We start from the raw sequence: 26,018 nt of genomic DNA on the forward strand, positions 1-26,018 counted from the left end.
TACAAATATATGTATAATATTATATAATAAATAATAAATAATATATAATATATTATAAATATTTAAAAAATATATAATATATATAATATATTTATAAATAGATCATTATAAATATAATATAAGTATATATTTATATATATATATATATAATAAATATATATTTATATACAATACATAGAAAATGTGACATATATTAAAAATATATAAGATATACATAAAAATATATATACCGGTCAGTTCCGTTAGTCATCAGTTTTTTTTTAGATTAATAATCAAAAACCGAATCGGTCGTTCGATTTTTCAAAAATCCCGAACCGAAACCGAAACAATCGATTTGATTTTCTCGGTTCGGTTCGGTTTTTTATGACACCCCTAATTTCTATTGGCGAAATGCATTTTGCTGATATTCCCTCATATCCCCCAGGTCCCAGCGGTCCACCCCGCCCTCCTGCTTCTAATTTATTTTTTTCCGCAATTTATTTTTTTTTGTTTATCGGATTTTTCCCATCTTCTTCTTCTTCTTCCTAACACGAGAAAGAAAACCAGAAAAGGAACGGGCAGAGGGAAAATATAACAATAATTTGAGAAAATCAAACAAGTAGAGCGGAGAAAAAGGAAATGTCTTATCTGCTCCTTCCTCAACTATATCCGCACCAGCCACTGCCTCCTTCCTCAACGTCGTCCATGGCTCATCTCCATCTAGGTACAGCCCTCTTCGGAAACTTCTGCAATTCATGTTCAGTTGCCCGTAGAGGATCTCAACCACCGAATTTCATCAACATCCTGCGCTCCTCTCCACCGAATTCTTCAACTATAAGGTGCATGGCAAACCCTCGACGGGTGAAAATGGTTGCTAAACAAATAAGGCGCGAACTCTCTGACATGCTCCTCACCGACAAGGTCCTTCAGTACGCTGTTCTCCCGGAAGCCGCACTCGGCGCCGACCGTTACTTGTCTTCCCTCACCACCATCTCCGACGTCGAGGTCTCTGCTGACTTGCAGGTAACCTTCGATAGATATCACCAGCTAATTAGTGAGCAGACAACACAAAACCCCAGATTGTGATAGTTAATTCAATTCAATGTGCAATGAACGGAATCCAATATCAAGTGGCAATCTGGAGAGAGATTATGATTACTGATAATCCAGATGTCATTTAGTTGTGACATCAGGAGGCTTCTGTTTTTTGAGTTTTAATTTTATTGAAAAAAAGCATACTTCCAAGTTCTAATGATTCTCGCTTTGAATTCCGTGGTTTTATTGCTTATGTACACATTTTTTTTTATCAGCAATCACAAAGAATAGATTTATTAAATTAAAGGAGGAAGATACAACAAGGAGTTGTGAACCATAAGCATGCCCAATACAACATTAGTGCCCAATACTAGGCACTAATGTTGGCTCCCTCATCCCCGATTACCACTCCAATACTTAGGGACCCAGGTTACCCATACTACTACCATCAAAGTTCAGATTCTTCCAACCAACCATTGCTGGAGATCAGACCTTAGGGGTTTTTGTTTCCTAGAAGAAGAGCTTGCAACTGCCCCCCAATTCTGGAAAATTTCCTCCACTCCAAAGTCTGAAAGATGTTTCAAGGTTCTTATGCAATGAGAAACTTCAAGAGTAATACAATCAATTAGCACCTCCAAGCTTCTCTCCTTGAAAATTCTCGCATTTCTCTTTTCCCACACTGTCCAACAAACTACTTCCCTTGTACATCTCCATAAAATCCTACCTCTTTTTTCGTGCTACTCAAAATAGAGGGGATAAATACTTAATTAGTCCATCCAAACTGGCAGGAGTGTTCCTCCTACAACCAAAAAGAGAAAAAAAGAACATTCCCAAATACAACAAATAAAGGGACAGGAGTTAAGAGGTGGAAAGCGGTTTAACCACTTAATTTACACAAAAAGCACCAGTTAGGGGATAAGGCCCAATTTGGTCTTTTCATTTGCAATAAGTCACAAGTTTTATGCATCAATAGAACACTTCCCAGCAAAATGCACTGACCTTTGGAGGAATAGGAACACACCAGGTTTCTTTCACAGGGAAAGTGGGTGGAGAGGAAGTAGAAACGGGGGAGCTGAATAGAAATTTACAAGAAAATTTCCCAACGGGGGAAGGGGACCACCACCGAGCATCCTTCACATCATTGACAAGGGTCACTAACTCTAGAACATTCAACAAATTAGATACCAAGTGGGCTTTTGACTCTCTTAGATTTCTGGTAAGTCCCAAATTTCCAATTCAACCCAAAAGAGGAGGGGCAAGGGTTCAAAAAAGTTATCCACAGGTTTACCTTTGAAACTGGGAAGAACAAAGAGGGGGGGAAAGACATCTTTCAAAGGGGAATCACCCACCCACACATCTTATTTTACTACCAGAAATCATTGAAATTGAATCGTTTTGGGGATGGGGTTGGGCCATACCACCCACACATCTTCATATTGAATGGAGTGTGTAATACTAATATGAAGTTATAATTCGGGCTACATATTATTATATTTTTATTGCTTTCACTTCTCTAACCCCATCCCCATAAAAAATAGAAGGGAAGGCTTTAACTTGCTTTGATCAGAGTACTTTCAATCATGTAGTATCCATGCTTATATGCTTAGTTTTTTATAGGCCACTACATTATGTATATCATTGTTTCCCAATCCTGATTTGTTAATCATTGTTTTCTTTTCCCTTTATAAGTGGAGACCCTTATGATTTCTGGTTTAAGTTTGGAGATTCCCTTCCAAAATAAAAAGAAAAAAGAAGCTAAAGTGACCAATGACAATGTATGAAAGGAAAACGTGAGCAACATAAATAGAAATTTTCATAAAAAAAGAACGCCAAGGGGTGTCGTTGCTTTGTCCATGATTTGTCCCCTACTTGTGGTAAGTTTGATCCTCGTGCCATTCTCTATGTTTTTCTTGGTTATCCTTTATATCAAAAGGGTTACCATTGCTATGATCCTACCTCATGCAAGTACTATGTCTCCATGGATGTATCATTCTTTGAAAGTCAACATTTTTTCTCGGTTTCTCCTCAGGGAGAGATAGGGTTGAGGAGGAGAAACACACTCAGGTTCAAACTCAATTACCTCTTCTTCCTGATCCTCTCCTATTTCGTGTCTTTCTTCGCCACCATAAGAGCCAGTAGAATTCAAGAACCATGGAACTTGAAACTATGCAACCAGCATCATCAGACACTCCAGAGGCAGATCTTCCTCATCAGTCAGAAACACTTGTTCCCATTAATATGCCTGAACCTCTTGATATTGATTCCCCTATTATTAATGATCTTAATGTACCTATTGTTAAGAGAAAGGGTGTTAGGTCTTGTACTACTAATCATCCTATCTCTCACTTTGTGTCCTATGATCATATTTCTCACCTTCATATCGTGCGTTCCTTTCCTCCGTTGATAGTGTTTCTGTTCCTAAGAATGTGATAGAAGCTTTATCCAAACATGAATGAATAGGTACAACGAAACAAGAAATTAATGCCTTATACAAAAATGGCACCTGAGAGTTGGTGGATATTCCTGAAAGAAAGGAACCAGTGGGTATTCACAGTGAAGCATAGGGCTGATGGTATGGTAGAAAAGTACAAAGCCAGATTGGTGGCCAAAGGATTTATACAAGTATATGGAGTAGACTATGTAGAGACCTTTGCTCCAGTAGCCAAGATGAATTCTATCAGAATCATCCTTTCACTAGCAGCTAATCTTGATTGGGAATTTCACTAGTTGGATATTAAAAATGCATTCTTGAATGGTGACCTAGAGGAGGAGGTTTACATGACTCAACCTCTAGGTTTCTGTGCCAAAGGTAGTGAGAAAAAGGTGTGTAGGTTTAAAAAAATCATTATATGGGTTGAAACAATCACCTTGGGCCTGGTTTAGTAAGTTTCATTTAGCTGTACAACAGATGGGGTTCAAACATTGCTAGTCAGATCATACTTTGTTTGTGAAGAAAAGTAAAGGGAAAATTGCAGCTTTAATTGTGTATGTTGATGCCATCGTCGTCACAGGAGATTAGAAGACTGAAATATAGAAGCTGAAGAAATTCCTAGCCACTCAATTCGAGGTGAAAGATCTAGGCCCCTTACGTTATTTCCTTGGGATTGAAGTCGCCTACTGTCAAAAGGGTACCTTTATTTCCTAAAGGAAATATGTACTAGATCTATTAGAGGATGCAGGCAAGTTAGGGATGAAGCCAATTGATTTACCCAATGAATCCAACCATCAGCTGGGAGACATCTAGGGAGAGTTTTTGAAAGATGTGAAGAAGTTCTAGAGACTTGCATGGAGACTTCTATATTTGTCTATGACCAGACCTGATATTGCCTATGCAGTGGGTGTCCTTAGTTAGTTCATGCATAACCCTAAGACAACTCACTTTGAAGCTGCAGAAAGGATCCTTAAATACCTTAAAAAGTTTCCAGGAGCTGGTTTACTATTTCAGAAACATAGACATTTGAAGGTTGAGGTGTATAGAAATGTTGATGGTTGTCTTAGGTTATTTGAAGGTCACAAGAGACTGGAAGACTGAAATATGGAAGCTGAAGAAATTCCTAGCCACTCAATTCGAGGTGAAAGATTTAGGCCCCTTACGTTATTTCCTTGGAATTGAAGTCGCCTACTGTCAAAAGGGTATCTTTATTTTCTAAAGGAAATATGTACTAGACCTATTAGAGGATGCAGGCAAGTTAGGGGTGAAGCCAATTGATTCACCCAATGAACCCAACCATCAACTGGGAGACAATCAGGGGGAGTTTTTGAAAGATGTGACAAGAAGTTCTAGAGACTTGCAGACATCTTCACCAAGGGCCTTCATCATGTGTGGCATAATAATTTGTGTGACAAGTTGGGCATGATTCACATCTATGTCCCAACTTGAGGGGGAGTGCTGGAATGTTTATTTTACTTTTTTATGTTTGTATTCTGCTGAGTTAGGGTCTGTTTGGTCTAACTAAAGTAGTGTTTTTATCATTGTTTATGTACTCTAATTGCAGCAGGGGCAAAAGGGTCTTTTCCCTTTTAATTATGGTTGCCCTATATATGATAATGTAAGCTGGCGCTGCCAGCCAGATATGAAGACTCCAAATCCTTTCTCTTCTCTTCTCCCTTCTCTCCTCTCTCTCCCTTCTCTTCTTCTTACTTATTTTTCCGCTCCTCTTCTGCTAATACAAGAAAAAGGTGATAAGAAATCACCCAAAAGGAGGAGCAACCGCAGAAAAAACAAAACCAAGCACCTCTTATTTGGAAACATCCAAAACAATCACTGTTGTTACCAACACTTAAGTCTCAAACAGGACTTGGTATGCTGTTTTTACGAGTCATTCTGTACATGCCATTTTCTTGGTTAATTGCTCATTTTAATTTTCTTTCCATTTATGGTTAAGGACATTCATCCATGCCATTTTTTTAACTCAGAAACCTCCTAGGTGAATCCAATAAGTGGTGGTTCTGACTCCTTGAGCATGTGTCATGCATATGACATGAGCAGAGATTATTTTTTAGTTGCCATCCTTAACTGAGTATTGAACTCATTCTCTGTTTCTGTTTTAGGTTACTAGGAGAAAGCTATTTCATTGTGAGTATGATTTTTGCCTTGATGAACAAATCATGTTTTTCAGAGTACTGAGGCAATGCTTGTTCTCCTGTTTAGGTGGTTAAAGTTTATGTATCTGTATTTGGTGATGAAAGAGGTAGAGAGGTTGCTATTGCTGGGCTGAAATCAAAGGCCAAGTATGTTCGCAGTGAGTTGGGCAGGCGAATGAAATTGCGGTTGACTCCTGAGATACGTTTTATTGAAGATGAGTCTCTAGAGAGAGGAAGCAGGGTAAACTTTCTTTTCTTTTTTTTTTTTTTCATTCAGTTAAATACCTGCTATTTAAGAGCACTTTGAATAAGATCTGTTTAATCACTTTTTATGCCCAATAATATCTCCCTATTACTTTCTATTACAACTTGTGATGTCTCCTAACTCCCAAGAAAGAAAGACTGACACAATTATCATGTCATCATGTTCTTTTCCCCTATCATCCATGAACTGATCTGACATTTAGGTATTGTCAAGGATCAAATCAATCAAATTAACTGTTTAGGATGTCCTATAAAAGACCCATCACCAGTAGGTCTGCACACAAGTCCCATGCACAGCAAGTACTTCATGAATGATAATTATGGTCCATAAGGTGGAGTGTAATTTTTATCAACTGTATGTCTACTTCAGGAGGCAGTGGCCATTGTGTGGTACAATGGTAAAATGCCACACAATAGGTTAGATGCTGTGAATGACCATTTCATTCAAGAAAATTCTGAAGGTTAGGTTTGCACGTGGTCCATCCCTCCCAAGACTCTAGATAGTTAGGACCAACGTTGGCAATGGCCCTTAGTCCACCTCAGGAGCCATGTAAGCTATGACTTCAGAGGTGGTCAGATGGTGTACCTGTTTTCTATTTGTTTGGTTCCAGATACATGCTTTGATAAATGATTCCTGTATGTGTAGCTTTCCTGTATGTGTAGCTTTAGTGCTTGAACTGGATTATTCATCTGGTTTCAGTGCACTGCTTCTATGGTTGACCTGACTCCCATACTATGGTCTCTCCCAGTTGAATCCAGGGGACATGGCTTACTTTGGATCATCATACATCCAATCATGGAATTCCTTTGTTCTTTGATTATCATGGCAGATAAATTATGCATATGGAAGCTGCATATTCTCTTTTTGTGAAGCTGATAAACTGATATAATATGATTTTCATGACAATGAAATCATTTATGTGACGTCTGCTTCTATATGGTTAATAGTGGCTGTGTTTGTTTCCAATTTGAAAGGGGAAGAAAACAAAGTTTTGGCCATAGAAAAGGCAGAAACACAATTGGAATTTTATAGATTGAAAACATATCCTAAAGCCATAATTCAATAATTTTGGTTAATCACTTTTCCTTATATTCTATGTGGCATTTTGTAGCATTAAGAGATTAAGTTACAAAATCATCATGGACCGGTTCACATTCATATATTAAGCTAGGGTGATTTACTTCCTGGTGGAGTACTGACTGATTGTTTTATTCCATGGCAGGTGATTGCAATACTGGATAGGCTAAAGAATGACAAAAAGAATGCAGGTCACGATGAAGGGAAATCTCAATCATTTGATCTGTCTGAAGATGATAGAGATTGGGATGTTGATGACCCTGATGATGGCATTATTTATATAAAGTAGCTGCTCATGGTTAGTTGAAGTATGCTTGGATTTTGGACTCAGACATAGTTTTACAGCTTCACAGGTTAGTCTAATTTAAAGCAAAAATTACAGATATAGATATTGAAATTTCAATACCAACCGAGTATAGCATGTACTAAATGCTCCTGATTCATTTTTTTTCTTCGTAAATATGCTTTCAGGAACAACTTATTTTCTCTGTTTCACCATTCAAAATCAAGAAATTGTAATGATGAGAATGTCGAATCCCCTTTCTGTTCACAAAACTTTGCAAGGCTATAACTCACAAAATGATATTATCCTCAGGTGATAGCATCAGCAACCTGATGAAGAATTCAATACCGTTAGAAGCCATAGGTAGAAAATTATGGAACTCAGCAAATGAATGTGTAGCAGAGAAGAGGAAAGAGTTTGGTGTGCAAATTGGATTTAGAGAAGGCCTTTGATTTTGTGCATTGGTCTTTTCTCTAAATATAATGGAGAAAATTGGCTTGGGGGAGCAATGGAGGATGCGGATGAAGGGGACCCTCTATCTCCTTAGTTCAGTATTCAATTTTAATTAATGGTGTGGCCAGAGATTATTTCCCAGCAAAACGAGGTATGGGACAAGGGTACCCTCTATCCCCTTTCCTTTTCACCCTAATTGCTGATGTTTTCATTAGGATGATCTTGAAGATTGATCAGAATAATCTGGTTAGAGGATGGAGGGTAGGAAGACATGAGGTGGAAGTCACACATTTGCAATTTGTAGATGACAACATTTTATTTTGCAAGGGAGGCAATCAAGAGTATAAGAAACTTGTGAGATCTCATTAGTTCTTTTGAATCTGTCTCCAATTTGAAGAATGGGGGAAAGAGTTGTATAGCAGGGATAAATTTGGATGAAGTATGAGAGAGCTAGCTGAGATTTGGGGTGTGAGGTTAAACAATGGCCATTGGAGCATTTAGGGCTTCCGTTGGGAGGGACCCAAGATCCAATGCCTTTTGGAAGCCAATAGTAGAAAGATTCACAAAGAATTTGTTACTATTAGAAGAGGAACTACTTATCCCTAGGTGGGAGAATAACTTTGATTAGAGCAACCTTAGCTAACCTACTAGTCTACTTCCTTAAACCTTTAGAATTCCAGCTAGGATAGCAAGACAACTAGAGAAATTTATGAGGGATTTTCTTTGGGAGTCGAGGGATATAAAAAGGAACCATCTAGTAAAGTGAGAACAAGTTAGCTAAACAAAGGAGAAGGTAGGTCTAGGGCTGGGGAACTTAATGCACAAAAACACTTTTCTGCTAGGCAAGTGGCTTTGGAAATTTTCTTTGGAAGAGGATAGGCTGTGGACCTTGTGGTTTAAGGTTATAGAAAGCATTCATAGGCTGATCATTGATGAACAATGGCTGGTATGCAAAGATTACTTCTTCCTCAAATTGGAACTCTCCTTGGGAAGCAATTCATGAGGTATATCCAACCTTTGTTAATTTCATCAGGTTTGATGTGGGATTAGGGTCTGGGGTACTCTTTTGGGGAGACCTTTGGTCGAATGAAACTCCTTTTTGTTCTCTCTTCCCTGATCTGTACTTAGTGGCTGACTATAAGTCAAAACCTATCTCAAACTTTCTCACCTTTTCTCATTCTGGTTTGAGCTGGGACTTTGGTTTTAGGAGGGGGTTGAGGGATAATGTGTGTGAGACACTTGTGTGTTTGCTGGGCAAACTTAAGCTAGCCTTCTTGGTTCAAGCAATGGAGGACACTAGAGTTTGGTCTGCTGCCTGTATCTTTACATGTGCTTCTTTTTTTAAAACCCTTGTGCAACCACCTGGGGGGGGGGGGGATTTCCCGATGAAAGAGATATGGAGTAAACTGTTAAGGGCCCGCGAATAGGATCTCGTCACAGGTCGGTTAACGGGGAAAACTTCCTGTTTTCCCTTGTTTCTCCCTTTTCTCGAGGAACCTATCTTTAGCGCCTTAATGGTGATTTGTTAAAGAGATCACCAACTCTCCTCTGCTCTTTCTTGATTGAAAATATCGATAATTTTATTGAATATCATCTGCTCCTTTAAATAGGAAATTACAAGAAGATAAGAGTCCTTTAGGAACACTTCCTAACAACATTTATCTTTAAATAATAATAATGCTACTGCTTAATTAATAGGAACACTGAATTTAGCTAGGAGATAAGATAGGAACACTGAATCTAGCTAAGAGATGAGATAGGAACACTGAATCCTAGCTAAGAGATAAGATAGGAACACTGAATCTAGCTAAGAGATAAGATTGGAACACTGAGTTAATCACCCATTACTGCTGCTGTCCATTAAACACTGAATTAATCGCCCATTACTGCTGCTGTTTGCGGCTGTATTTCTTCCCAATAAAAGTATCCACAACATAAGCCCATTCCACCAAGGATTCAAGCACCGTGTTGGGAGGTTTTTCTTGGAAAGTTGAACACCTGTGACGTGCTTCAAAAAAGGAGGCCAAATAAATGCCTCTCCCCTCATGTGTGCTCTCTTTGCTTCGAAAATGGTGAATATCTGCGACTCTGCCCCACTTATTGATCTTTTTGTCCTGTTGTGCTGTTTGTTTGGGATTCTTTTTGTTTTCTTTTTGGTTACAGGTGGATCACTCCTCAGGATGTAGTGAGTCTCTTTAGCCTAAACTTCCTAAGGCAGCCAACGAAAAGAGGAAGAGTTATGTGGAAATCAACGGGAAGTATAGATCAAAAGAAGAAATTGTTGAAACCATAAAGATAAGAGTTGCTCACTAGGTAAAAACACTTGAACTCTTTCAAACCTTCTCAATGTTTGACATAATAAGGGCGTGGAATGAAGTAGCACACTCCTCTAGGAAGAAAGAAAGGTAGTGGAATGGAAGCCCCCAGCTATTAATAAAATCAAGCTGAACTTTGATGGGAGCTCAATGGAAATCCAGGATTGGCAGGCATTGGTGGTGTGTTTAGAGATTCCTCAAGCAAAGTGGTGGCAATGCATTCAGGTCCCTTGGGGGTTGGTGACTCTCTAAAGGCTGAACACTTCTACAGTGTATTCAGGTCCATTTGGAGATTGAAGGGGATTCTAAACTGAGTGATTTCTTGGTCTTCCAACAGAGTTAATGCTTCCTGGATTTACAGACATTACATAAGAGAGATTGATAGCCTTGCAAGGGAGCTCAATGCTTCTTTTGTATGGATTAGGAAGACTGCAAATGGGATGACCGACTCTTCAGCCAAACAAGGGGTCTATGGGCTGCAATTTTTTTGGGCTTTGTTGTAATATTCTATAGGGCCTTGACTGCCTTTTGAAGCTTCTATAATCCTGTAAATTTGTTTCTTGTTCAATTAATTAATAAAATTCTATTTTGCTGATAAAAAAAATGTGGAACTCCCAGACAACTTGTGAAATTGATGAAAATTCTTAAATTTATTTAATGGATTCTACATTAAGGTGCTTAAGGCAATGCTCACTTATTTTTTTGATCAGCGACAAAGAAAAAATTCCATTCATTATTTGGGAGCAACAAAGTACAACAATAGGTTGTGAATTTAAATATATAAGCAGTCATTCCTCACCTCCTTACTCTTTTACATTAGAGCCCAAGAAACATGTTGTCTATTAACCCCTTGTTTAGCCAACCCATCAGCCAAGCTGTTGGCTGACCTTTGTACCCATTTTGTTTCTAATTTCATGTCTTTTGAGTACCATTTGAATTCATTCTTAAATTTCTATAGCACTCTATTATCATTCGTTAGCTAACTAATTACCTCCTTCGAATCACCTTCAATGATCAATCTTTCAATTCCCATTTCTATGGTTTTCTGCAAACCAAATGCTGCTGCCAAAATTTTGGCCCTTGCTGATTCTCCTTCACCTATTGGACCCAAGTACAATGTATGTATGGTTCCCTTCACATCCCTAACTACTCCCCCAATTCCAGAAGGCCCTAGATTCATGCTACTTCTATTAAAGTTTAACTTCAGCCACCCACTTTCTAGCGGTGTCTAATGCTTTTTAACTTTTGGTTTTTTGATGAAGATACTGCCAATTCCACCCCCTTCCAATTCCTAATAGTATCATCACCATCATCATCCATACCTTATCCCAACCATATGGGGTCGGCTACATGAATCCTGTTTCACTAATCCATCTTTTCTATTTAAAGCCATATCCACTGTTAAATTATTAGTGCTTAAAATATTTTCTTACTACTATTCCATTTCTTTTAGGTCTACCCCTAGCTCTTCTAGCTCCTTCCACTTGTAACAAATCACTTCTTGTAATTGGAGCTACTGGTGGTCACATGAGTTATGAGTTATTTCTTTGTTTCCAATCCTAAGTGTATCCTGATTTACACTCCTATTATTATGAAACGTACATGTCATATGCTCTGCTTTAGTTTTTTCTTTTTTTTTTTAAGTCTTCTTGCTTCTAGGGCATTTGTCAATGAGCTTAATTTTGCATTTAATCCTTTATTAGTTTCATCAATTAAAGCAATGCCATCCATAAACAACATGCACCATGAAACTTCTTCCGTAATATGTTATCAATTCATCTATGATCAATGCAAATAGATAAGGGTTAAGTGTTGATCCTTGGTGAAGACCCATTGTAATTGTAAAAACATGAAGTCTCTCCCACTAGTGTTCTAACATTGGTTATTGCCCCCTCATATATATCCTTAATTAGGTCTATAAGCCTTTTCTAGATCAATGAACACCATATGAAGATCTTTCTTCTCTCTGAACTTTTCTATCAATCATCTCAAAAGAAATATAGCTTCCATGGTTGATCTCCCTATTATAAAGCCAAATTGGTTTTCTCTTCTCTGAACTTTGAGACACTTGTTTCAAGTCGTAATCCTTGTTTATTTATTTATTTATTTTTTGTTTTCTTTTTGAGAAAGGTAAAGTATAGTATATTGTATTGATATCAAAAGTATGGTCTTTTGTAGTAGCATAGTGTGGCTCATGAGTTTAATCCCCTGATAGTTATTATAACTTTGTATATCACCATTGTTCTTAAATATAGGCACCACATTGCTATTTCTCCAATCATCAGGCATCTTCTTTTCTTTTACTATCTTATCAAATAGCTTAGTTAAGCATAACAAGCCTACTTCACCCATACCTTTCCACACTTTTATTGGAATCCCATAAGGTCCTAATGCCTTCCCCTTCTTCATCTTATTTAGTGTCTTTTTTACTTTAGTAGATCTAACTCTATGAAGGTACATATTATTTTTAACACTACTAGTATTGTTTGCTTCTCCTCCACAAGCACCCTCTCTCTATTCATTTATATTTTATTTTTTTAAATATAGTTTTTCTATCTTTGTTTGATTTCCTCATCTTTTACCAAGACTCTTTGATGTTCATCTTTAATGCATCTAACATGGTTTACATCTTTGTTTTTCCTTTCTCTCAACTTTGCTAGTTTATACATTCCTATTCTCCCTCTTTAGTGCCTAATTTATGGTAAAGCTCATCATAAGCCCTACATTTACCTTCTTTTACTTTATTTTTAACTTCCTTTCTTATGGTTTTACATTTTCCTTTTTTTTTTTTTGCATTTTTAGCTTTTGTTATTCTTTGTAACGTGTTCATTTTAATTTGATTATATTTTAAACCTCTTCATTCAACCACCAAGTTTCTTTAGTACTTTTTCGTTTCCCTTTAAATTCTCGTAAGATATCCTTCACTATTTTTTTATGTTGTTTGCCATTTTAAGCCAAATATTATTAATCTTTCCATCTAAAATCTAATTCCCTTCTATCATTAACTTGTTTCTAAATTGAGCTAGCTTTTCTCCTTTTAGATTTTCCCATGTCATTTTTTGACACCTATTTTATTCCCTAATTTTCTTTTGTTTCTTAATGCACACATCTACCACCACTAATCTATGTTGTGTTGTTTTCTCCTGGAATAATTTTGCAATCTTTACACAACATTTGTTTTTTTCTCCTAATAAAGAAAAAATCTATTTGACTTATGTTCAATACACTTTTAAATGTTATTAAATGCTCATTCTTCTTATGGAAAAAGGTGTTTAAAATTGTCATATCATAAGCTACTGCAAAATCTAAAATTGTACCTCATGATTCATTCCTCTCCCCAAATTCAAATCCTCCATGCACCATATTATATCCTATACATCTTTTCCCTATATGCCAAATTTAGTCTCCTATAAAAATCTTCTCATTTGGAAATTCTTGGATTAATCTTTCTAGGTTTTTCCATAATTGTCTTTTAATCTTTTCTTCTAAATCCACTTGGAGTGCATAAGCACTAATTATGTTAATGATTTCCTCACCTAAAACAAGTCTAGTTAAAATTATTCTATCCCCAATTTTTTTAACATTTGTAATTTTATTTTTTTTAAATCTGTATCTATTATTATCGCTACACCATTTCTATTGTTCACCTCTCCTGTATATCATAATTTGTAGCCATCCATTTCCTTAGCCTTTTTACCCTTCCATTTAGTTTCTTGTAGGTACACAATATTAACCCTTCTTTTCTTCATATGTCTACTAGTTCCATAGTTTTTCTTGTTAATATTCCTACATTTCAAGTAACTAAATGAAGTTGTGTTTCTTGGACAAGCTTCTTTACTAGCCCCTGTCTAGAAGAATGTGAGAACCCTTGCCTATTTGATACCACAATTGGGTGTTGTTGTGGTGGACTATCGTAGCAAACCCATGCCCACTTAACATTACACTCGGGTTAGGTGCAGCATCATTTTTGGAGAACACCCTAGCATGAGCATGGAAAGACAAATCAGGATCATAGTTGTCAAGGTGTCACCTAGGCGACTAGGCACCCTTTGCTGGGCACCTTGCCTAAACACCTTGAGTTATAGCAAGTAGGCACCCACCTAGGCAACAAAAATGACAAGGCGGGCACCTTATTATAATATCATTTATATTATTGCTTCTTATTAGTATGTGTGTGTGGAAAAATAAAGAGGAAGAGAAGAGGAAATGAAGAGGGAGAGAAAAAGAAATACTTCTGTATTGATAATGTGTTGATAAAACATGTTGAGCATACAACCTAAATAAGAAAAGATAGGAGAGACAAACTCCTAGGATCTCTCTCAATTACTCCTAGAATCTCTCTCAGTTAGGAATTGATTAAATCTTTCCCTTAATTCTAGGATATGACTTTCCTAATTTTATTCAAATCTAATCTTTCCTAAATTTATCCAAATCTGTAATCAATCAAATCAAATCTTTCTAAATTTGCAACAAATCATATATTTCTTAATTTGCCGCAAATCATATCTTGTCGACACTCCCCCTCAAGTTGGTGCAAAGATATCTATCATGCCCAACTTGCTAACTTGAAGTTCAAATGGCTATCTCAACAAGCCCTTAGTCAAAACATCTACAACTTGCTGAGTGGTTGGTACAGACGGAGTGCAAATTATTCCTTCTTCAAGTTTCTCCTTTATAAAAGTGTCTGTCAATCTCAACATGTTTAGTCCTGTCTTGTAGAACCGGATTATGTGCAATGCTGATAGTTGCCTTGTTATCACAATACGGTTTCATAGGAAAACTCACTGGTCTCTTAAGATCTGCTAGCACCCTCTTTAGCCAAAGAACCTCACACACTCCTTGAGCCATTGATCTGAATTCAGCCTCAGCACTGCTTCTAGCAGCTACACTTTGCTTCTTGCTTCTCCAAGTAACTAAATTGCCCCAAAGAAATGTGTAGTACCCCGAAGTTGACCTTCTATCAGTGATTGAGCCTGCCCAATCCGCATTTGTATACACTTCAACCCCTCTCTTCTCATTTTTCTTAAAGAGTCATTTTCCTGGTGTGTCTTTTAGATACTTAAGAATTCGATACACAGCTTCAAGATGTTCTTCGTATGGGGATTGCATAAATTGACTCACCATGCTCACAGCGAAGGCAATGTCAGGACGTGTATGTGACAAGTAAATTAATCTTCCTACCAGCCTTTGGTATCTACCTGCATTTACTAGAACCCCATCTTTAACTTCTCCGAGTTTAGCCTTAACTTCTTTCGGAGTGTTTGAAGGTTTGCATCCACTCATTCCAGTTTCTTTCAAGAGGTCTAGAATATATTTTCGTTGCGAAACCACAATGCCCTTCTTTGATCTAGCCACTTCCATTCCAAGAAAGTACCTTAGCTGGCCTAAGTCTTTAATCTCGTATTCCTTGGCTAAGCTCTGCTTTAGTCTGCTCATCTCTTCAATATCATCTCCAGTCAAGATTATGCCATCAACATAGACAATCAGAAACGATACCTTGTCTTCGGTGGATCTTTTTGTGAAAAGAGTATGATCAGATTGTCCTTAACTATAGCCTTGACTTTTGATGAACCTTGTGAATCTTTCAAACCAGGCTCTGGGAGACTGTTTAAGTCCATGTAGAGACTTTTTTAGCTTGCATACCTTAGTTCCAAACTTCTCAGTGAAACCAGGTGGAGGCTCCATATATACTTCTTCTTCCAGGTCTCCATTCAAAAAGGCATTCTTCACATCCAGCTGATTCAGTGGCCAGTCAAGGTTAGCTGCAACATATAAGAATACTCGAACTGTATTTAGTTTCGCCACTGGAGAAAAGGTCTTAGAGTAGTCCACTCCATACGTTTGAGTAAAGCCTTTAGCTACTAGGCGAGCCTTATATCTCTCCAAGGATCCATCTGAGTTGTACTTCAGAGTGAACACCCATTTACAACCAACAATTGTCTTTCCATCCGGCAGATCCACTTTCTTCCAAGTAGCATTCTTTTCCAAAGCTCTCATCTCCTCAAAAACAACTTCTTTTCACTCAGGAACATTTAGAGCCTCCTGGATACTGTTAGGAATGGAAACACTAGACACTTGTGAAATAAAGGCACAATATGAAGGTGAAATATTTTTGTAAGATACAAAATTTGACAGAGGATGTTTTGTACCAGACCTAACACCTTTCTTAAGAGCAATGGGAAGATCAAGCTAACTGGAAGAATTAGAATTACTTGGAGGAATATTTTTAGGTATTTTTGGAGAATTATCATGAATTTCATGATCCACCCTCAGATCAGATTCTTGTTGATGCTGCGGAATAGTGCCTCTCCTTTTCAGTGCTAGATGTTCCCTTGAATATACAAGGCCTTTATATTTTTGTAAGATACAAAATTTGACAGAGGATGTTTTGTACCAGACCTAACACCTTTCCTAAGAGCAATGGGAAGATCAAGCTAACTGGAAGAATTAGAATTACTTGGAGGAATATTTTTAGGTATTTTGGGAGAATTATCATGAATTTCATGATCCACCCTCAGATCAGATTCTTGTTGATGCTGCGGAATAGTGCCTCTCCTTTTCAGTGCTAGATGTTCCCTTGAATATACAAGGCCTTTATATTGTTTCGCACACATCTCTGTTGTTTCGGCTTTTTTATTTTGAGATGGCATTACCGAAGGTTGTTCATTTTCAATATTTAATTCATTTGTTTCCACTGATTTTGTATTTTCTGCCTTACTTTCTTTCAGTGACTGGTTGTGAGGAACATCATTATGGACAAATTCAAACGTTAAATCAAAACCAACTAAAAGACCATCTTCACTAGTGTTACTCTCCCCCTAAAGATGGGAGTGTCTGTAGTAGGAGGTTCTTCAAAGAATGTGACATCCATAGTCACAAACATCATTTTCAAAACTGGATCAAAGCATTTGTAACCTCTCTGATTAGTGGGATAGCCTACAAAAATACATTTATGTGCTTTTGGATCAAGTTTTGAACGTTTAGGATCATGGTTATGAACAAAGGCCACACTTCCAAAAATTTTTAAGGGAATGTTTGTCACTAGCCGAGAGTTTGGAAAACAGTCAATGAAAACCTGTATGGGTGTTTTAAAATCCAAAATTTGTGTAGGCAGTCTGTTAATCAAATAAGTGGCTGTTAAAACGGCTTCTCCCCAAAGATACTTAGGAACCTTAGTTTGAAAACTTAGGGCTCTAGCAGCTTCAAGGAGATGTTTGTTTTTCCTTTCAGCCACCCCATTTTGTTGAGGTGTATTATTACACGAACTTTGGTGTACAATTCCTTTCTCAGCAAAAAAATTCCCTAACACATTGTTAAAAAATTCCTTTCCATTATCAGTTCGAAAAATTTTAATCTAAGTCTGAAATTGTGTTTGAACCATGTTATAGAAAGTTTTAAACACAGTTTCAGCATCTGATTTCTCTTTTAAAAGGAAAACCCAAGTGACCCTAGTATGATCATCAATAAAAGTAATGAACCAATGCTTTCCAGAAAGAGTTGTTACTCTAGAAGGATCCCAAACATCACTGTGAATCATGGTAAATGGTTTTGATTTTTTATATGGTTGGGACGGAAAAACAGCACGATGATGTTTTGCTAATTCACAAGATTCACACTTAAAACACAAATGATTTTTATTCATGAATAACTTGGGAAATAGATGTTTTAAATATTGAAAGCTAGGATGTCCTAACCGATAATGCCATAACAAAACTTCACTATCACTAGAAACCGAGATAGAGCAGAAAATAGTTTGTCGGTCTTGCCTTCCAAAGGTTAATCCTTTATTAAAGAGGTAGAGGCCACCATCCAGTTTAGCACTCCCAATCATCTTCCCCGAGGTTAAATCTTGAAATTCACAACAAGAATACCAAAAATTAACTCAACAATTATGATCATGGGTTAGTTTGCTGACAGATAACAGATTGTATGATAGGTTAGGAACATGTAGAACATCTTTAAGATTTAGAGGATAAATAGACACAGTTCCTTTCCCAGCAACAATAGCAAAGGAACCATCTGCAATTTTAACCTTTTGATTCCCTGCACAAGGAGTATATGAAGAGAAGAATTGTGAAGTGCCGGTCATATGATCATTAGCACCTGAATCTAATATCCAGGAGCCATTAGATTTGGTACAAGCAATGGCCGCAATGAAAAAATTACTTGACTGGGATTGAGAGTAGGATGGGTTAGAGTTTCTTAACGATTGAGATTGAAACATTTTATATAAGTGCTCTATTTGTTCTTTTGTGAAAGGAAGTGACTCCGAGGATGATTGCTGCCCTGGATCCGAATTGCTTACTTGAAGCGCACGGACATCTCCCCCTGACTTGTTGTCACTGTCTGATTTTTTGTTCCAACCTACTGGCTTTCCGTGCAGCTTCCAGCAAGTTTCCCGAGTATGCCATGGCTTTTTACAATGATCACACCAAGGCCTTTGCTTTCCTCCTCATTTATCTCCATCTACGTCTGCACCTCGAACCACAAGAGTGGACATTTCATTCTCAGTTTTTGTTTCATTAACATTCTTCAACATCACTTGCCGCTGTGCTTCTTCTCTACGCACTTCTGAAAAAACTTCTCTTATAGTAGGCAAGGGCTTTCACCCTAAGATACGTCCCCGAACCTCATCGAGTTCTTTATTCAAACCAGCCAAGAAGACAAAGACTCGGCCTCTTTCTATCTTTTTTTTTGTACCGAGCACTGTCACTCGGACTTTCCCATTCTTCTTCAAATAAATCCAGCTCCTGCCAAACAGCCATCAGCTCATTATAATAAGCAGTTACGTCACACTTACCTTGCTGCATCTTCCACATTTGGGTATTCAGTTCGAACAGTTGTGAATGATTGTCCAGATCTGAATAGGTTTCCCTAACAGCTTCCCACACATCACGAGTAGTCAGCAGGAACATGAATGGTTTTCCAACCACAGGATCCATAGAGTTGATCAGCCAGGTGGTAACCATAGAATTTTCAGAACGCCACTGCCTGTACTTTGGATCATCAGTGGTTGGCGGTTTTACTTCGCCATTCAAATAGTCGAGTTTCCCTTTGTCGTTGATCACCAACCGCACGGACTGAGACCACTCAAGATAATTCTTTCCATTCAATTTGTGAATGGTAATCTGAAGAGAATTCTCAGAGAGAGAGATGGCCATTGACTAAATACCTCCCTCCAAAGATGTCACACCACTGGTAGCATCCGAAGAGGCTGAACCAAAGCCAACCATGGCGGCCTTAAAATTCATGATCAAACCCTAAAGCTCTGATACCATGTGGAAAAATAAAGAGGAAGAGAAGAAGAAATGAAGAGGGAGAGAAAAAGAAATACTTCTATATTGATAATGTGTTGATAAAACATGTTGAGCATACAACTTAAATAAGAAAAGATAGGAGAGACAAACTCCTAGGGTCTCTCTCAATTACTCCTAGAATCTCTCACAATTAGGGATTGATTAAATCTTTCCCTTAATCCTAGGATATGACTTTCCTAATTTTATTCAAATCTAATCTTTCCTAAATTTATTCAAATCTGTAATCAATCAAATCAAATCTTTCTAAATTTGCAGCAAATCATATCTTTCTTAATTTGCCGCAAATCATATCTTGTCGACAGTGTGTTAATACGTTCTATTATAAACTATATATATCATTTCTACTTTGCTTTAATGTTTTATTTTTGAAATTTAAAAGATTGAAGGGTTTTGAAAAGAGAAGAAAGAGTAAATAAATTGAAGTATAGAGAGGTTTTTTTTTTCTATTCTCTTTCCCTCTCATCAATTAAATAAAGTAGCAACTCCATCCTTTTTTTTTTCTATTTTACTTTCCTGTTGATTTTTTATCTTACAAAGTTAAATAGCCTTCTTTAGTTGCTAATTGATATGAAATTGCTCTATTAAATACTTATTATAGTAGTATTATTTTTGAAAATAATGAAATTAATATATTTTGAATGATTTTTATCTTTTAGATATGATAATTTGCCTTGTTTTTAGAGGAAATTTAATGTTCTTAATAAAGAGACTTGCTATTGTTTCAATTAATATGCATGTTGAATGGTATATAAAACTAGGGAATTAGCCAAAAGCCAATTCCTTATATTATAAAATTTTTACAGCCTAGGCAACTAGGTGCCCTAGTGTCACCCAGAATTGCCTAGATGCCTTGACAACTATGATAGGATCTATATTCATGAAGGTTTGACAAAAGTTTTAATGCTGGTTGCCAACCTGATGCAACCCTCCTTTAGGCTTGGGACTGGCAGTTTAAGACAAGCTCACACTAGCAGAGTTTCAATGGTGAAACCCTTGTTTTTTGACTGTAGTATTGTCATGGTTGTTAAAGTGCCAAGGCAAGGCTAGGCAATAGGGGGGGCTCCTTGTTGCCTAGGTGGGCGCCTCAGCATTCCCTAGGCAATGGGTTTTTAAATAAAAATCTTGAATTGGATAATTCCCTAGGTTCTATAGCAACCAACAACCATCTTTCATTAGTAATTATTAATAATCTTCATTAAAATTATAAACTGCATATTAAAACATAGAGAATTAACATATTTTTTATTGGTATAATGTAACTTCGTTTTTTTGGTTCACATGTAACTTTATTGATTTGAAAAAAGAATTAGATATGTTTACAAGAATGATAAGGTGCCAATCACCTCAAAGTGGTGACTTTTCCCCCACTTTCTATCCCCCAAATTGTTTGAAATCATGTTACAATTAAGACCCATCATAGAAAATCAACATATTCATGAGAAGAAAAAGAAGAAAAAAAATCAGAAACTATTGGGGCTGAGCCCTGTTTTTGTCCTAGAAAAAGGGGAAAAAGGAAAGCATATACCATCATGTGTGTGATTGAAGCCTAACAAATAAGAAAACAATAGAAAGAAACTAGAATATAATCTCACAAAATGAATAATTAAACATTTCCATTTGATTACATGTAAAATGAAGGAAAGCAAACTATTTCCACAGAAAATGCTATTAAATGTACATAAAATGACTATTGAAAATAAAAGCGGGTATTCATTGTAGTAAAAGGGCATTCATTGCAAGTTTTTGCAAGTCACTTTCTGAACAGAGGGTTGGTCTTCCTAATTCAAATCTAATGATGCCCATCTACTTCTTTCCTAACCATTCAGGTCCGTTCTCCAAGTTGAGCCAAAACCAGAAAAAACTAGGCAAATGTCTTATGTCCTATTGAATACAGTTTTCTGAGGAACCATTCTTTTTCATTTGTTTTGTTTTCTGGGTGTTAATTGTAGTAAAATGGCATTCATTGTAAGTTTTTGCAAGTCAATTTTTTAACAGAGGATTGGTCTTCTTAATTCAATTATCATGATGCCCATCTACTTCTTTCTTAATGATTCATGTCTGTTCTCCAAGTTGAGCCAAGACCAGAAAAAACTAGGAAAATGTTTTGTTTCCTTTTTTTTCTTTTTTGATTGGAAACGGTGACTTTCATTAAGGATATCAAATTACATCTTGCACTGTCAACCACTCAAACAAAGAGTGACATCAAGAATTACAGTACAGCCCAAAAAAAGTTTTCCCCGAAGGTCCCTTGTTTTGCCAAGCTATCTTCCACAGAATTTGCTGATCTCCTAACCCATTTGAAAATTACTCCAACTTCCCTTGCCAAGCAGATTATTTCCCTTATTTGCTGTCTAAATTGCCATACACCCAAACTCTTTGTTTGCGGCCATCCTATTATCAATTTAGAGTCCCCTTCCACCACCAAGTTCTGAAATCCCCATTGTTTTGTGAATCTCAGGCCTTGTAGTGTAGCCAAAATTTCAGCTCTCGTAGAGTCTCCCACTCCTATGAGATCAGAATATAGTGCAACCATTTTGCCCTCCCCATACCTAAAGACTCCCCCAACTCCCGAGGGTCCTGGGTTACCCATGGAGCTTCCATCAAAGTTTAATTTGACCCTTTGTTGTGCTACAGGTGTCCAAGAAGGCTGAGGGACAGGCTGTTTGGCTGAAGAGTTTGCCACTGCTGACCATCCCCTTTGTAAATCATCCACTGAAAAGTCTTTAAGTAAGTCACTTACTTTCAGCCAATGTATGACTTTAATGACTACGCAGTCAATAATTTGTTCTGTTGTTCTTTATGCCCCTTGGAATATTCTGTTATTCCTTTCTTCCCATAAAGACCAGAGAAAGGCTGCTCTTGTTGCCCTCCACATCACTGTCCCCCTTTTCTTTGATAGGAGGAAGAAGCTTGGGTTGAAAAGACTTGTCACATCTGGAGGAGAGGTCCACCTGTAGCCAAATAAGGAAGAGAACTAATTCCACACACAAGAAGCAAAGGGACAAGAAAGTAATAGATGTGTAATTGTCTCACCATTTCCCAAACAAAGGCAACAAACATGAGGGGAGAGGCAATGATTTGGCCTTCTTTTTTGTAAATTATCCAGATTATTAATTTTCTGGAGCACCACCTCCCAACAAAAGGCTCTTATTTTGGGGGGTACAGGATTACACCAGACTTCCTTTGTAGGAAAGGAGCCTACTGGGTGCGAGGAATGAAGGAGGGCGGAGAAGAAAGAGGCACAGGTATAGGAGCTAGAGGGGGACTCTGACCAGATTCTGTTGGCCTGGAAAGAGGGGTCCAGGAATGCAGTATTAAGAAGGGAAATTAGTTCATCTACTAAACCCATTTCATGTTCCCTTAACCCTCTCCTTCATCCTAGATCCCAGTAGTTTTAATTAACAAGCAATGAAGAGATCACTTTCCCTTTATTGAGGGACAAAGAAAAAGTAGGTGGAAATCTGCCTTTGAGAGGAATGTCCCCAAGCCAGATATCCTCCCAGAACCGAACTTTGTTATCCATACAAGCATCATACCTAACCAGCTGAAGGAAAGACAGTAGCAAATTGTGAATTCCTTTCCAGGGAGAAGCTCTTGTTGCCCTAGTATCAAGGCCAGTGTCCCATCCGTTGTCTGCCATGCCATGGATGCTTACAAGACCTTATGCCATAAGTTGTCTTGTTCCAAGGGAAACCTCCACAACCATTTACCCAGCAGTGCCAAATTCCCAAGTTTAATGTTTCCTACCCCTAGGCCTCCACTATCTCCCATTTTACCAAATGATCATTTCTTGTATCCCCTGGTTCCCACAAGAAGTCTCATCAGTTTCTCCAGTTTATTGGCCACTTTTAAGGGGATCCTAAAGGTTGAGAGGTAATAGACTGGAAAATTAGTCAATGTTGACTTTATTAGGGTTATTCTACCCCCTAGAGAAATGTAGTTTCTCTTCCAGCCAGCAAGCCTTTTTGTGAATCTTTCTACTACTGGATCCCAGAAGCTGATAGAAGTCGGGTTCCCTCCCAAGGGTAGACCAAAGTACTGTAGAGGCCAGTCACCTACTTCACAACACAACAATCTAGCTAAGCTTTCAACCTCTCCTCTCTCCTTAGCCCTGCTACACAACTTTGCTCCAGTTTACTTTGAGGTTGGAGACCTTTTCAATCAGGGAAACCATTCCTTTTGTGAAGGAGAAAAGGAGGAATTGACAAATGTTTTGTTTCCTATTGAATATTGTTTTCTAAGGAAATCATTCTTTTTCATTTGTTTTTTCTCCAGCCAAATTCAGCATAGATTGAAATTTTAGTACTATATTGACTAGCATCGTGGGAAAATATAATTCTGCATGCTGACTATGGAACGAATAGGGGTGATCATTTTCAGCCTGGCCTGCAATATATATTTATAATAAATTATATGTATTTAAGATTACATATATTATATCTATGTTGCGCAAAACCCAGAAACACAGATTCAATGACTAAAAATAATGAAGTAAAACAGAGATGTGAGAAGTAAGAAAAGCAAGAAAAGAAAGAAAACAGAGCACAGACAAATTTACATGGTTCGGTCTTTAGCCTATGTCTCTCACGGAAAATCCTAAACCCCAAATCCAATGCAGCTGAGCTCTCTCTCATACTTTGTGCCCAAGACAATGAGATACATAAAAGAGAAAACTCCCCACAACTTAACATATTCAGGTTGGACCCATAAATAGAATGTGGGTCGAGTCTACATCCCCACACTCTCAGAGGATGACAGCCCAAGCCCTCCGCATCCACCACAGGCCTCAATGAAATTTTCCTTCAGGCTATGTTTGATTTGAAGGAAAAGGTAGGGAAAGGAAAGGAAAGGAAAGGTAGGGAATTCCTTTCCTTTCCCTACTTTTTCCTTCAAACCAAACACAGCCTTAAATAAGAATTTAGGATTCAAGGCAAAATTGAACATTATATATATATATATATATATATATATATTCCTGAGTTGACACAAGTCAATTCACATGAGAGAAAACATCATTTCTCTAGAGTTGTTTATACAAGGATGAAGGCAAGGCCTTCATTCCCACTCCTGGGCAATGTGGGACTTGGGAACATTCATTATTGAGTATTGAGTAGACTACCATGTATTGATGCCCATACCCTATTTTTTGTGTCATAGGCCTAAAGCCAAGCCATGCTGAACCCAGCTTGGGCCCATGCAATATTTTTTTTCATGTATACACATCATATAATTTGAATTTTCATTAGTAATTTAATTTTCATTATTGGATGCCATAGGCTCAAAAGCCTGGGCTGGCCCAAGGCTAGGTCCAGTCAAGGCCGGGCTTGGGCCTGGGCTATAACCCTTATCATAGGTACTAAGCCCAGCCTGACTAGCGGACCCATGATCACCCCAACTATGGAACATGTAATTTAAACTGTGTTGATTTTTCTGCTACCTTGTCATGGCGGGGCTGATCCAGTGGTGGATTCAAGTCTTTTAGAAGTGTCTTGACATTTTGTTTAATTGAGATTACTTAGAACTTAAGTTTACAAGTTCTTACCTTGAATAAATCGTTACATAATTAACATTATTTCATAATTTCTAGACCATGTTATTCTGATTTATCACATGCAGAGAACGATTACTCTCAAAATACCCTTGTATGTATTTTCTGCCCTTGTCCCTCATTTTAATAAAACTTCTTTCATGTATTATAAAAAAAAGAAGTGCCCATATTTTCTATGTTGAATAGATACCTTAACTCCAAAATGTAAGTAAGCCTCTGAAAATTGTCATTAGCAACATTCTGTTTGATCATCTTCGCCTTCTCTTTTATTGTTAGCAGTTAAAATTTTACCCTTATTTTCTAGAATCTTAACTTGCTTGTTTTAATTATTTGTTCAAATATTATGTTGACTCCGGTGTTTGTTTATGCAGGTTGTAGCTCCCTGGGTTGTCAGTTATGGAATACTGACATGGCTTGTAAGACTACAACCGCGATACTGCATCTAAAGTTGCAAAGCTATCAGCTATTGGGCCATGACTCTGTAACTCGAACTACCAAAATTTTATGTGGTTCTTAATTCCTCCCCAGGTGTAGATGCGCTTATTTATGTTTCCGGCTTTCATTACCTGTAGTTAATGATTTACACCATTCAAGTTTTCAACAGGGAAGTTACAGCAATGGAATGGAAAGGGAAATCCTGGTGTTATGGTCTAATTGTGTGGGAGAAAAGAACACGGCAGATTAGAAAGCATGGGTTTGGAGTTGTATTTCCAGAACTGCATTTATTTTGATTGTCCTTTCGTGTTTCCCATTCCTCTCATACTGGCACGGGACCATGGTGCTTACATTTGAAAAAACATGAGTCCAGAATGAGGTTCATTCATCAACAGTCTAAACTATGCAGTTCAATACACATGAAACAATGTCAATCCCAAAAACGATGGTTAAGATATTCTATACAATCTATAGTAAGAAGGGAGGTTCCTATGGCCTTCTACTCTGTTTTCAAGCCTTAGGCCGAAACAGAATCTGTAAGCTTGAGCATGTGATTTGACTGATTCAGACCCGAGTATACCTGAACCTGATATCCCACTGGGTCATAGAGGTCAGACCAAAAGATCTTATGAATCAATTTGGGAAACATGGTATGGTAGTCTCATGTCTATGGCCTTGTACTCTGTTTTCAAGCTTTAGGCTTAAACAGAATCTGTAAGCTTGAGCA

General features: G+C 37.5%; 1 protein-coding gene across 2 annotated transcripts; it reads left to right on the forward strand.

Moving 5' to 3' along the window:
- Nucleotides 1–392: 392 nt before the first annotated feature.
- Nucleotides 393–25,734, forward strand: LOC148849034 (ribosome-binding factor A family protein). 2 transcript variants are annotated; one of them, XM_088952176.1, is made up of 5 exons: nucleotides 433–1,002; nucleotides 5,666–5,839; nucleotides 7,086–7,293; nucleotides 21,943–22,035; nucleotides 25,228–25,734. In XM_088952176.1, exons 1-3 carry the CDS (start codon nucleotides 619–621, stop codon nucleotides 7,227–7,229), a joined length of 702 nt encoding a protein of 233 aa, XP_088808302.1. In that variant the 5' UTR covers nucleotides 433–618; the 3' UTR covers nucleotides 7,230–7,293; nucleotides 21,943–22,035; nucleotides 25,228–25,734. The 2 variants fall into 2 exon arrangements, with proteins under 2 accessions (XP_088808301.1, XP_088808302.1); XM_088952175.1 differs by lacking the exon at nucleotides 21,943–22,035 and having other exon boundaries at nucleotides 393–1,002.
- Nucleotides 25,735–26,018: the final 284 nt, after the last annotated feature.

This window comes from Nelumbo lutea, chromosome 6 (genome assembly GCF_056320005.1).
Source record: "Nelumbo lutea isolate HS-2025 chromosome 6, American lotus-T2T, whole genome shotgun sequence".
NCBI classification, from domain to species: Eukaryota; Viridiplantae; Streptophyta; class Magnoliopsida; order Proteales; family Nelumbonaceae; genus Nelumbo; species Nelumbo lutea.

Coding starts and splice junctions, on each gene's coding strand:
- LOC148849034 (XM_088952175.1), top strand. CDS start 619: ATGTCTTATCTGCTCCTTCCTCAACTATATCCGCACCAGCCACTGCCT. Junction 1,003..5,665: donor AGGTCTCTGCTGACTTGCAG/GTAACCTTCGAT, acceptor TCTCCTGTTTAG/GTGGTTAAAGTTTATGTATC. Junction 5,840..7,085: donor CTCTAGAGAGAGGAAGCAGG/GTAAACTTTCTT, acceptor ATTCCATGGCAG/GTGATTGCAATACTGGATAG.